Here is a 13,967-nt window from a genome sequence, read left to right as displayed (position 1 = left end):
TATATGTATGTATGTATGAAATACTTGACTTGGTGAATTCTAGCTGTCAATATACTCCTCTCCTCTTAACCACGCCCCTAACCACACCCCGCCCCACCCCCCACCTCCCGAAATCGGAGGTCTCAAGGTTGGCAAGTATGCTAGTGCACAGCTCATGAAAAACAATATTTTTTTGTTATTGTCATTGTAAGTGGGCCTAAACACTTATATTAGAAAATAATTTCATGGAAATGACTGTTGTCATTTGATTATCATAATAAAATATTTAACTTCTAATTTAGTCAGGTTTGGAACAGGTGTCCTGCAGGTGTGGCCACAGTGCATGTGCACGTCTGACGTCGCTCACATGTGCTCCACTGAATGCTCAAGGAGTTTTTACGTTTGCTCGCGCATATGGAAAATTAGAGGGAACATTGTTTGGGGGCATCCATGATACGTCGATAGGGTGAAGTTTTTATTCACACGATGAGTCAGGTGTGTCTTGACCTCCGGAGGCTCCGCCGAACCCCTAGGTTTCGATCGAACCCAGGTTAAGAACCACTGCTTTGGACCAGTGGTTCTCAAATGGGGGTACGCGTACCCCTGGGTGTACTTGAAGGTATGCCAAGGGGTACGTGAGATTTTTTTTAAATTATCTAAAAATAGCAACAATTCAAAAATCCTTTATAAATATATGTATTGACAACGAAATGCAACAATGCAGTATTCAGTGTTGACAGCTGGATTTTTTGTGGACATGTTCCATAAATATTGATGTTAAAGATTTCTTTTTTTGTGAAGAAATATTTAGAATTAAGTTCATGAATCCAGATGGATCTCTATTACAATCCCCAAAGAGGGCACTTTAAGTTGATGATTACTTCTATGTGTAGAAATCTTTATAATTGAATCACTTGTTTATTTTTCAACAGGTTTTTAGTTTTTTTTATATCTTTTTTTCCAAATAGTTCAAGAAAGACCACTACAAATGAGCAATATTTTGCACTGTTATACAATTTAATAAATCAGAAACCGATGACATAGTGCTGTATTTTACTTCTTTATCTGTTTTTTTTTCAACCAAAAATGCTTTGCTCTGATTAAGTTAAAGTTAAAGTACCAATGATTGTCACACACACACTAGGTGTGGTGAAATTTGTCCTCTGCATTTGACCCATCCCCTTGATCACCCCCTGGGAGGTGAGGGGAGCAGTGGGCAGCAGCGGTGCCACGCCCGGGAATCATTTTTGGTGATTTAACCCCCAATTCCAACCCTTGATGCTGAGTGCCAAGCAGGGAGGTAATGGGTCCCATTTTTATAGTCTTTGGTATGACTCGGCCGGGGTTTGAACTCACAACCTACCCATCTCAGGGCGGACACTCTAACCACTAGGCCACTGAGTAGGTCGGTTTAGGGGGTACTTGAATTAAAAACAATTTCACAGGGGGTACATCACTGAAAAAAGGTTGAGAACCACTGCTTTAGACCATACTTGCCAACCTTGAGACCTCAGAATTAGGGAGATATTCAAAAGCCCAGCTGGGGTGTGTGTGTGTATTATATATATATATATATATATATATATATATATATATATATATGTGTGTGTAAATATACCTGTGTATATATATTAGGGGTGTGGGAAAAAATCGATTCGAATTCAAATCGCCATTCTCACTTTGTACGATTCAATATCGATGATCATTTTTCAAAAATGTATTTTTTATTTTTATTTTTTTATTATTTTTTATTTTTTTATTTTATTAAATTTTTTATTAATCAATCCAACAAAACAATACACAGCAATACCGTAACAATGCAATCCAATTCCAAAACCAAACCCGACCCAGCAACACTCAGAACTGCAATAAACAGAGCAATAGAGAGGAGACACAAACACGACACAGAACAAACCAAAAGTAGTGAAACAAATATGAATATTATCAACATTAGTTACAATTTCAACATAGCAGTGATTAAAAATCCCTCATTGACATTATCATTAGACATTTATAAAAAAGAACAATAGTGTCACAGTGGCTTACACTTGCATCGCATCTCATAAGCTTGACAACACACTGTGTCCAATATTTTCACAAAGATAAAATAAGTCATATTTTTGGTTCATTAAATCGTTAAAACAAATGTACATTATTGCAATCAGTTGATAAAACATTGTCCTTTACAATTATAAAAGCTTTTTACAAAAATCTACTACTCTGCTTGCATGTCAGCAGACTGGGGTAGATCCTGCTGAAATCCTATGTATTGAATAAATAGAGAATCCTTTTGTTTCGGAAAAATATAGTTTTTGAACCGAGAATCGCGTTGAATCGAAAAAATCGATTTATAATCGAATCATAACCCCAAGAATCGATATTGAATCGAATCGTGGGACACCCAAAGATTCGCAGCCCTAATATATATATATATATATTAGAGACAGCACGGTGGAAGAAGGGCTAGTGCGTCTGCCTCACAATACGAAGGTCCTGGGTTCGATCCTGCGCTCTTTCTGTGTGGAGTTTGCGTGGGTTCCCTCCGGGTACTCCGGCTTCCTCACACCTCCAAAAACATGCAGCTGGGGATAGGTTGATTGGCAACACTAAATTGGCCCTAGTGTGTGAATGTTGTCTGTCTATCTGTGTTGGCCCTGCGGTGAGGTGGCGACTTGTCCAGGGTGTACCCCGCCTTCCACCCGATTGTAGCTGAGATAGGCTCCAGCGCCCCCCGCAACCCCGAAGAGAATAAGCGGTAGAAAATGGATGGATATATATATATATATCAGTGACGTGCGGTGAGGTTGATGGCTGGTGAGGCACTGACTTCATCACAGTCAGATTTACAAACATATGAACCCTAAAGAGTATCTTATTCACCATTTGATTGGCAGCAGTTAACGGGTTATGTTTAAAAGCTCATACCAGCATTCTTCCCTGCTTGGCACTCAGCATCAAGGGTTGGAATTGGGGGTTAAATCACCAACAATTATTCCCGGGTGCGGCGCCGCTGCTGCCCACTGCTCCCCTCACCCCCCAGGGGGTGAACAAGGGGATGGGTCAAATGCAGAGGACAAATTTCACCACACCTAGTGTGTGTGTGACAATCATTGGTACTTTAACTTAACTTTAACTTTACACATACAAACTGTAGCACACAAAAAAGCACATTTAATAAAAAAAAACGTTCTTATGGTCTTACCGTTATGTAATATATTGGGTTGGAGGCAATAACCAGGCGAGGTGATGAAGTACGTCTCTTTACTGTAGACTTCAGAACAGACTCAACACACTTGACGTCAGGTGCGCAACACCACGTAAATCGTTGGACAACCAAAAAGTAACCACAGTACGCTAGAGCCAACATTCACCAGGAGATGGCAATAGACAAACATAGTACACTCTATTACATTCCTCCCCTTTTAGAAATTTAGAAGTTACTCAAAAGAAATAAACAACCCAACCAAAAAATGCAGCAGCTCAATAAGAAGCCAAAAAGTGCAAAAACAATAATGTTCGTGTTGGAGGAGTTGTGAATGAATGAAATATGAAATCCGTGCTGCAGTCTGCAGGTGTACCTAATGTTGTGGCCCTGCAGTCATTCACAACTCCTCCAACACGAACATTATTGTTTTTGCACTTTTTGGCTTCTCATTAAATAACTTTTTTAAATAGATTCAATCTTGCACGTGGAAAGTTTAAGTGTGGGCTTTAGTTGATATAACACTTTTGTCAGGGGGTGCATTCTACGGCGAGGGTGCTTCTCTACCACCAGGAGGCGGGATTACTGCGAGCCTCACACAGTGCGTCTTCGCAGCAGTTTTATGATCGCTCAACACAAGAAATACGTTACACACATACAGTTGTTGACAAAATACACTGTACATTATATACCTCAGCTAACTAAACTATGGAAATGTATAATATAGTTCATATAGCAATACGGTCTCACTGCACAGCAGGCCAGCAGTTAGCCGAGTCAGCAATCCATGTTGAGGCACAATTGAGTGACGTGCCTCAACTGGCTGCTGATCACCGCACCGTCTCTTCTCAGTATTTGAACGGCAAATGTGAAAATTCAGCGATTTTGAATAAAAATAATCTAAAACTGGTGAAGTTAAATGGAAAATAACTTTATAGTATAATCACTGGATACATTTAACAATTTAATAAAAAAAAAATTTAAATTTTTTTTCTTTCCATGATGGCAGGTGAGGCCCCGCCTCACCTGCCTCTAGTGACGGCACGTCACTGATATATATATATATATATATATATATATATATATATATATATATATCGTTTAGTCCTACAAAGAGGTGCAATGAACCGTTGACCAGAGCAAAAGAGCTGGAATTCACTGTGCTAAGGATGATGGGTGGGTGTGGCATGGATGTCAGGTTGAGTTGCGGCTCTCCTATAAGCTTACTAGCCCGCTTTACAAACTGATTTAGTGCACACTTGTGTCTCAAGGACAAACTACCAAACCATGACACCAGGGAGAAGGACAGATTCAATATATGCCTGATAAAAGGGTGACAACATGGTTCTATCTATGTGGAGACGTGACAGTTTCCTCAGGCAATGAAGACGTTGGTGTCCTTTTTTACACACCGCTTTGCGGTCCAGCTCGAAGGTCAGCTTTGAGTCTAAGACCGTGCAAAGGTACTTGTAGCTGTCCACACAGTCTACAGGCTGACCTTTGATGACTGCGGTAGGTTTGGCATTGGTGTGGCTTCAAAAATCAATAATCATGTCCTTGGTTTTAGATATGTTGAGCTGTAAAAAGGATTCCTCACACCAGCTGACAAATTCACTAACAACGGGACCATGGCTGGACTCATTTCCGCTGAGAAGACTGACAATGACCGTGTCGTCTGCAAATGTCACTCGCGTCTTGTTAGCATGCTTACTCTGGCACGTGTTTGTGTAGAGGATAAAAAGAAGGGCTGAAAGCACACATACTTGAGGTGAGCCAGTTGAAGAGTGTGATCACTCGGATAAAATACCATTCACCTTGACTTGTTGGGATCGATTAGTTTAAAAAATCTCAAATCCAACGAGTCAGATCAAAAGTCAGATTAAAATCCCTGATCAGCGTATCTGCTAGTACAGTGTTTTTCAACATTTTTGGAGCCAAGACACATTTTTTGAGTTGAAAAAATCCGGAAGCACACCACCAGCAGAAATCATTAAAAAACTAAACTCGTTGTCGCAATTGTTGGATATGACTTTAAAGCATAACCAACCATGCATCACTATAGTTCCTGTCTCAAAGTAGGTGTACTGTCACCACCTGTCACATCACGCCGTGAGTTTTTTTGGTGTTTTCCTGTGTGTAGTGTTTTAGTTATTGTCTTGCGCTCCTATTTTGGTGGCTTTTTCTCTTGGCGAAGTTGGTAGAGTGGCCGTGCCAGCAATCGGAAGGTTGCTGGTTACTGGGGTTCAATCCCCACCTTCTACCATCCTAGTCACGTCTGTTGTGTCCTTGGGCAAGACACTTCACCCCTTGCTCCTGATGGCTGCTGGTTAGCGCCTTGCATGGCAGCTCCCGCCATCAGTGTGTGAATGGGTGAATGTGGAAATACTGTCAAAGCGCTTTGAGTACCTTGAAGGTAGAAAAGCGCTATACAAGTATAAACCATTTATCATTTATTTATCATTTATTTTGGTATTTTCCTGTAGCAGTTTCATGTCTTCCTTTGAGCGATATTTCCCGCATCTACTTTGTTTTAGCAATCAAGAATATTTCAGTTGTTTTTATCCTTCTTTGTGGGGACATTGCTGATTGTCATGTCATGTTCGGATGCACATTGTGGACGCCGTCTTTGCTCCACAGTAAGTCTTTGCTGTCGTCCAGCATTCTGTTTTTGTTTACTTTGTAGCCAGTTCAGTTTTAGTTTCGTTCTTCATAGCCTTCCCTAAGCTTCAATGCCTTTTCTTAGGGGCACTCACCTTTTGTTTATTTTTGGTTTAAGCATTAGACACCTTTTTACCTTCACGCTGCCTCCCGCTGGTTCCGACATCTACAAAGCAATTAGCTACCGGCTGCCACCTACTGATATGGAAGAGTATTACACGGTTACTCTGCCGAGCTCTAGACAGCACCGACACTCAACAACAACACATCATTTGCAGACTATAATTACTGGTTTGCAAAATATATTTTTAACCCAAATAGGTGAAATTAGATCATCTCCCACGGCACACCAGACTGTATCTCACGGGGGTTGAAAAACACTGTGCTGGGATATGAGGTTGGATAGTGTTAAAAGCAGATGAAAAATCAACAAATAAAAGTCTAGCCTGGGTTTTATTTTTCTCCTAGATGTTTAAATAGAATGTTAAGAAGCGTGGTTGAAGCATCCACCACACCTCTGTGTGCCCTATAGGCTAACTGCATAGATCAGTAGCTATTTAACTGCTTCACATTTTGTGAGATATTGATTTTTTCTGCAATATTTTTTACTCATGTGAATATGACTTTCACTTTTTACAATTAAACTACTGAAATTATGGCTGTGCTGATCAGTATCAGCCAATTTTTGTGAAAAAGTACAGCACGTGATCGCCATTGCCAATAATGCCTTTTATTACAGTTTACAAAAGCTGAATAGGAAGATAATAAGGAAGTAGTTTAAATATTGTCTTGATATTGTTAAACTACTGTAAATAAATATGATAATAGGTATCGGCTGATCTCACTAATTCAGAGGTGTCAAAGCCGTTTTCACTGAGGGCCACATTGCAGTTATGTTTGGCTCCAGAGGGCCGCTTCGAACAGTGAATACTATTATTACACAATTTTTTAATGCATTTTATTAGTAAAAAAAATGTAAGAAAATATGGTAAGTTGCAATAATTTCACCTCAAAATTGTTTATATTACTGTAAATGGAAGAACAGTACTGCTGTTTTTATGGTAAAAAAAAAAAAGTTTTACTTTTTATTTAGTTACAAAAAAAATTAAATTTTACAGTAAAATTCTGGCAACTGAGCTGCCAGTTTGTTTGTTTTTACCGCAAATCAACAACTGTAGATTTTTCGGTGTATTACTGTAAATGCCAAAACTGCGTAGCAGTTTATTACAGTAAAAAAAGTACTTTTTTTTTTCATTTTAAACAAATGCTGTAAATTTCGCAATTTTTACAATGGCATCTATTGCTACTTTTGCATTGCACAATTTGATGGATAACTTGCTTTGAAATCATTATTAATAGTGTTTATTTATATTTTTTAAATGGTTTTATGTTTGATAATATATTTTTTGCATAATTAGACAATATTTAAGTTAACATAATTTGCGATTACATGGAGTACATATATTTTTTTTCTCCCAAAATAGAAAGAAAGAATACATTTAGTAAGAAAAGCTACAGTACTTTATTGATACATATTATTTCCAGGCTTTCGAGGGCCAAATAAAATGAAGTGGCGGGCCACAACTAGCCCCCGGGCCTTGAATTTGACACCTGTGCACTAATTGAATAGGAACTGCATAAATAAATGAATTTTTCAACAATATTCTAGCGATATTGAGATACACTTGTAAATATTCACTGTGATTAAATGCATACATATTATATCAAACTCTTTAGTTTCAGTAAGTTTCCAGAATTGCATATTTAATTAGACTTAGACTTAGACTTCCTTTTTATTGTCATTCAAATTTGAACTTTACAGCACAGATAAGAACGGAATTTCGTTACATAAGCTCATGGTAGTGCAGGATAAAAAGTGTGTAATATCACAAATAATTCCATTAAACTCTTTATTCAGTGGCCTAGTGGTTAGAGTGTCCGCCCTGAGATCGGTAGGTTGCGAGTTCAAACCCCGGCCGAGTCATACCAAAGACTATAAAAATGGGACCCATTACCTCCCTGCTTGGCACTCAGCATCAAGGGTTGGAATTGGGGGTTAAATCACCAAAAATGATTCCCGGGCGCGGCCACCGCTGCTGCTCACTGCTCCCCTCACCTTCCCGGGGGTGATCAAGGGTGATGGGTCAAATGCAGAGAATAATTTCGCCACATCTAGTGTGTGTGTGACAATCATTGGTACTTTAACTTTAACTTTAACTTTATTCAACAACCCTAGTTTTTGTGTTTTCATTCAAAAAAGACAAATTAACTAAAAGCTTACAAAGGTGTGTAAAGATAAGGTACTGTAATAAAGCGTTTGAATTAAAAATTGCACTCAAAACTCTGTTGTTGTTGTTGTTGTTGTTGCAGAACGCAGGCAGAGATGGCGCACACCTGTCGAGGCACCATCCCCATGGCGGCTGCTCACATCGAGCTGGGCGACACGTGCCACTTGATGATAACAAGCGCAGGACGCAGCTACCACCTGAAGACCACCTCTGAAGGGGAGTGTCAGCGGTGGGCGTCGGCCTTGCAGCAGGCCAAGGCCAATGCCACCGCCTTGATTCAGCACTCGGGTAAGCGCTGGTGATTAATATTTAAAAGTAATTAAGTGTGTTTGTCCATCAATACGGTACAAAAAAACAACCACATCCTAGTTCAGGGGTCGGCAACACAAAATGTTGAAAGAATACAAAAAAAAATCAGCCTGGCGCCGCCAAAAATGAAAAGCCTTATATAAGTGTTATAATGAAGGCAACACATGATGTAAGTGTCTATATTAGCTATATTAGTCTACTATCAAAGGCTGACGCAAATATTCATTGACAGAAATGTTTACATTTTTATTCTACACATTTTTGCATCTCTAAGGGAGAGCCCCGCCACTCGGCGGAGGAAACTCATTTCGGCCGCTTGTACCCGTGATCTTGTCCTTTCGGTCATGACCCAAAGCTCATGACCATAGGTGAGGATTGGAATGTAGATCGACCGGTAAATCGAGAGCTTTGCCTTCCGGCTCAGCTCCTTCTTCACCACAACGGATCGATACAGCGTCCGCATTACTGAAGACGCCGCACCGATCCGCCTGTCGATCTCACGATCCACTCTTCCCCCACTCGTGAACAAGACTCCGAGGTACTTGAACTCCTCCACTTGGGGCAAGATCTCCTCCCAAACCCGGAGATGGCACTCCACCCTTTTCCGGGAGAGAACCATGGACTCGGACTTGGAGGTGCTGATTCCCATCCCAGTCGCTTCACACTCGGCTGCGAACCGATCCTTTGAGAGCTGAAGATCTTGGCCGGAGGAAGCCATCAGGACCACATCATCTGCAAATAGCAGTGACCTAATCCTGCAGCCACCAAACCAGATCCCCTCAACGCCCTGACTGCGCCTAGAAATTCTGTCCATAAAGGTTATGAACAGAATCGGTGACAAAGGGCAGCCTTGGCGGAGTCCAACCCTCACTGGAAACGTGTCCGACTTACTGCCGGCAATGCGGACCAAACTCTGACACTGATTATACAGGGAGCGAACTGCCACAATAAGACAGTCCGTTACCCCATACTCTCTGAGCACTCCCCACAGGACTTCCCGGGGTACACGGTCGAATGCCTTCTCCAAGTCCACAAAGCACATGTAGACTGGTTGGGCAAACTCCCATGCACCCTCAAGGACCCTGCCGAGAGTATAGAGCTGGTCCACAGTTCCACGACCAGGACGAAAACCACACTGTTCCTCCTGAATCCGAGGTTCGACTATCCGGCGTAGCCTCCTCTCCAGTACACCTGAATAGACCTTACCGGGAAGGCTGAGGAGTGTGATCCCACGATAGTTGGAACACACCCTCCGGTTCCCCTTCTTAAAGAGAGGAACCACCACCCCGGTCTGCCAATCCAGAGGTACCGCTCCCTTAGAGATAGGGTGAGAAGCTCTGTCATTCGGGAGGAGCTCAAAGTAAAGCCGCTGCTCCTCCACATCGAGAGGAGCCAGATGAAGTGTTTCGGGCATCTGGTCAGGATGCCACCCGAACGCCTCCCTAGGAAGGTGTTTCGGGCACGTCCGACCGGTAGGAGGCCACGGGGAAGACCCAGGATACGCTGGGAAGACTATCTCTCCCGGCTGGCCTGGGAACGCCTCGGGATCCCCCGGGAGGAGCTGGACGAAGTGGCTGGGGAGAGGGAAGTCTGGGCTTCCCTGCTTAAGTTGCTACCCCCGCGACCCGACCTCGGATAAGCGGAAGAAGATGGATGGATGGATGGATGGACATTTTTGCATCATCCGAAATCTCTTCTCACAGGATGAGATAACTTCTGGAAATTACTGTCTCAGAATGGCCAAAGGTGTGTGTCCAAGTTAAAGGAAACGGCAGGCAAATGGATTTATTACAATCTTTGCAAGCTGGGTAACGTTTGCTGTGGTCTGGAACAACATGGCACAAAAAAACAACTATGAGAAATGCAGCCAATATTAATGTGTCATGAGACATGCAAATATAAATTAAATACAGCGAGGACATAAGTAAAGGAAATTAATTGAGCTCAAATATATCTACAAACGAAGCATAATGATGCAATATGTACATACAGCTAGGCTAAATAGCATGTTTACATCGATTAGCTTGCAGTCATGGATTGACCAAATATGCCTATTAAGCACTCGAGCAAATCAATAAAATCAACACCTTTGTGCATTCACGCACAGCATAAAAGGTTTGGTGGACAAAATGAGACAAAGAAGGAGTGGCATAGAAAACGTCGTTCTTTGGCAGTGTAGATTCCTAATTAAGCCTTTAGCTTGACGTTCCTCCACTTTCTCCTGCTCCGCTTGCTGCGGCAACAACAAACAAACTCCAGACGCTCCTCTTCGTTTTGTATCGTTTACTTAATCATTCAAAAACGTAAAACAATAACGATGTGGGAACAACTGAATGGCAAAATAAAAGGAGTTTGTTACAGTACGTGTTAGAAAAAGCAAGACTAAGAAAAAGTAAGAGTGAGAAAAAGTAAGAATGAGGTCAAAAAACTGTGTGGCTCAATTCCCCGCACCTGACTGTAATTACCCATAATGCACTGTGTCCAAAAACCAACCAACCACACAGATCCTTCCGCCATATATGCAATCAAACAGTTACGTCATCAAATTTAGACAAATGTAATAATTACAAATAAAGTGTACCTTATCATTATTCTAAGCATGCAAATATATACATTTTCGTATTATGCAAATAAAGTAAATAGTCCCATTTTGGCTGAATAAACATAAAGCACCATCCATAAAAATGTAAATTAACTTAAACAGCATTTAGGCTCCTACAGGCAGCATCAGAGAAAGTTGTACATTTAAACAAAATACGATGAGTTCAAGGATCGCTGAAATTAGTAGAACAAAACGGTGCTTGCTAAATACTCTCATCAGTGAAGCATGTATAACATAAACAGGCCGATAGTATCGGACATCTCTAATTAATTTTGTACTCATCTAAGAATCATGACGCTTATTGCTTATGATGACGTTCTGGTCTGATACATGTGACGGGAGCACGGGAGCGTTCACACTGTATTTGCATCGCATACCGATTTATATCCACATAAGAAAGAGGCCTGGGTCGGATATGAATCATTTGGAATTGCATTGTTATGTAAAAATCCGATACAGGTCACATATGAGCAAAACAATTAGAATGGACCTGCAGTGTGAACAAGGCTCAAATGTATGTTAATTGTTGTGTTGTTTGTATTTGTATTTTTTATTGTCATTGTTGTGTAACAAACGGGACACCAGAGGGTGGTAGAGCTGTTGAGGAATGACCATGAAAGATCAGTGCACAGTACGCCACGTGGCGCCAAGCTAAGCTTTATTAAATGGCGTTGCCCTTGCACTATCGTTTCATTTCACCCTGTAATGTAATGTAGCCTAACACATTATATTCGAGGCACGTCTGCCCTATCAGTGACGTAAATGCACTCCTGCACAAGCACACCCTCCTCTCGCTCTCCCCATCCATCACCGTGACGACAACAAGAACCGAATGAATGAATGACCTTCTTGTAGACTCCTCCTCTCCTTCTGGAAGCAGGAATGGATAACCCAAACAAAAGGAAGGAGAAAAAGAGCAGGTGGATTTTTCATTGAGAATATTTTTCACCACACACTCTGGCAACAGGGCGGGGACGAGTGCAGCCTTGTCAATGCATGTCGCCTTGTAAGTAACCTCCTAAATGCTTTTCTCGAAAAAGATTGAGGGTTTAAAATAGAATTGTGTGTGCGCGCGTGGTTTTGCACATCAAACACCAGGGGTTTGTTGTTTTTTCCCCCCAAATGTGTCAGTATGATGTTAGAAGAGTGAGCAAATATTAAGTCTTTCTTAACTGTTAAGTAAGTCTACAAGAGTGGTAATTGTAGTGGGCTCCCACAGCCATGTTGGCATCCATGAATGTCTGTTGTTGCCACTAAAACAGCTCAAGTATTGAGTATGTATGTATATGTACATTTTTATCATATATAAATATAGTTAGTGTAATATTCTCTTTGTGTAAATGTTTTTTTTTTATATTAGTGTATTTTTATTGTGATATCAAAATTGATTAGAATATATTCTAATATTTGGTATTGAAATTATTTGTATTTTTTTTACAGGTATTTGGGTGTGCCAGTTTCATGAAAATGTCAAAAACATTCCTATTTCTCTTAAAACTGTTTGCAGAAAAGCGTGTATTCTCAAGTATGACAATTACAGAGAACTCTACATTCGTACACATTTATACTTGTTTTGTAATTAGATGGTATGGTAGCTCCACTGTGGCGATATTTGTTAAGCGTCCAAGTTGGACTATCTCTGCCCACTCTGTCCATGGTGATGCTCCATCTAATAGATGTGGGTGTGTTTTCACTCATGAGTCACCAAAGCCATCTAAAGAAGCTCTAAAGTACTAACTAATATTTCTTCCATGGCTGTGTGTTTGTGTGCACAGGATAAGCTGTTTTGTAATGTGAAACACAATCCCTCAGCTCTATATAGGTCATGGAACTTCTGGTTTTCCCTGAAGGAGTACTAGTTTGTATAAGAGTGGGGGAGTACTAGTTTGCATCGGAATGAGGGAGTACTGTTTGTCTCAGACTAGGGAAGTACTAGTTTCTCTTAGACTGAGGGAGTGTTAATTTGTTTTGAAATGAGGGAGTACTAGTTTGTATCAGACCAAGGGAGTAGGCCTACTAGTCTGTCTCAGACTAAGAGTACTAGTCTGTTTCAGAATGAAGGGAGGACTAGTTTGTATCAGACCAGGGGAGTACTAGTTTGCATAAGAATGAGGGAGTACCAGTTTGTCTCAGACTGGGGTAGTGCTAGTTTGCATCAGATCGGGGGAGTGTTAGTCTGTCTGAAACTAAGGGAAGACTAGTTTGTATAAGACTGGGATAGTACTAGTTTGCATCAAACTAGGGGAGTGTTAGTCTGTCTCAGACTGGGAGTGCTAGTTTGTATCAGACTAATGGCGTCTGAGACTAATTTGGTCTCAAACTGAGTGAGTACTAGTCTGTTACAGAATGATGGAGTACTAGTCTGTCTCTGACGGAGGGTGTACTAGTCTGTCGCAGCCAGGGGGTGTACTAGTTTGTCTCAGATGAGGGTGTACTAGTTTGTCTCAGATGAGGGTGTACAAGACTGTCTCAGACGGAGGGAGTACTAGTCTGTCTCAGACGGAGGGAGTACTAGTCTGTCTCAGATGGAGGGTGTACCAGTTTGTCTTAGACGGAGAATGTACTAGTTTGTCTCAGACGGAGGGTGTACTAGTCTGTCTCAGACGGAGGGTGTTCTAGTCTGTCTCAGACGGAGGGAGTACTAGTCTGTCTCAGACGGAGGGAGTACTAGTTTGTCTTAAACGGAGGGTGTACTAGTGTGTCTCAGACAGAGGGTGTACTAGTTTGTCTCTGACTTAGACCAGACTAATCCAGACATAAAAGGCCAGCCTCCCTGCCCTGCTTTTAAAAAGATCCCACAGACTAATAGATTGTCTCAGAAAGGCTGGAGGAAAATGGGGAATGCATCATCCTAACCGCTCTTCCCTGCATTTCCCTCCCACTTCTTCTACCACTTCTAAAAATAGCTTAGCTTACTGACTGCATAGGC

The 13,967-nt window shown here is 41.2% G+C and overlaps 1 protein-coding gene across 2 annotated transcripts in view; it reads left to right on the top strand.

The window, feature by feature from the left end:
• The window catches only part of osbp2a (oxysterol binding protein 2a), a 46,767-nt gene that overhangs the window by 1,494 nt on the left and 31,306 nt on the right, over positions 1-13,967 (top strand). Inside the window, exon 2 of one of the 2 annotated variants that reach the window (XM_061926763.2) lies at positions 8,210-8,415. In XM_061926763.2, coding sequence (XP_061782747.1) covers positions 8,210-8,415 — 206 coding nt within the window. Of the gene's footprint in view, positions 1-8,209; positions 8,416-11,912; positions 12,045-13,967 lie in introns of those variants that run through there. The other variant, XM_061926764.1, reaches the window with a different exon arrangement.

Source organism: Nerophis lumbriciformis, linkage group LG32 (assembly GCF_033978685.3).
Source record: "Nerophis lumbriciformis linkage group LG32, RoL_Nlum_v2.1, whole genome shotgun sequence".
Taxonomy (NCBI): Eukaryota; Metazoa; Chordata; class Actinopteri; order Syngnathiformes; family Syngnathidae; genus Nerophis; species Nerophis lumbriciformis.
The sequence above is the reverse complement of the archived record's forward strand: the minus strand, read 5'-3'. Positions and strand labels throughout refer to the sequence as shown.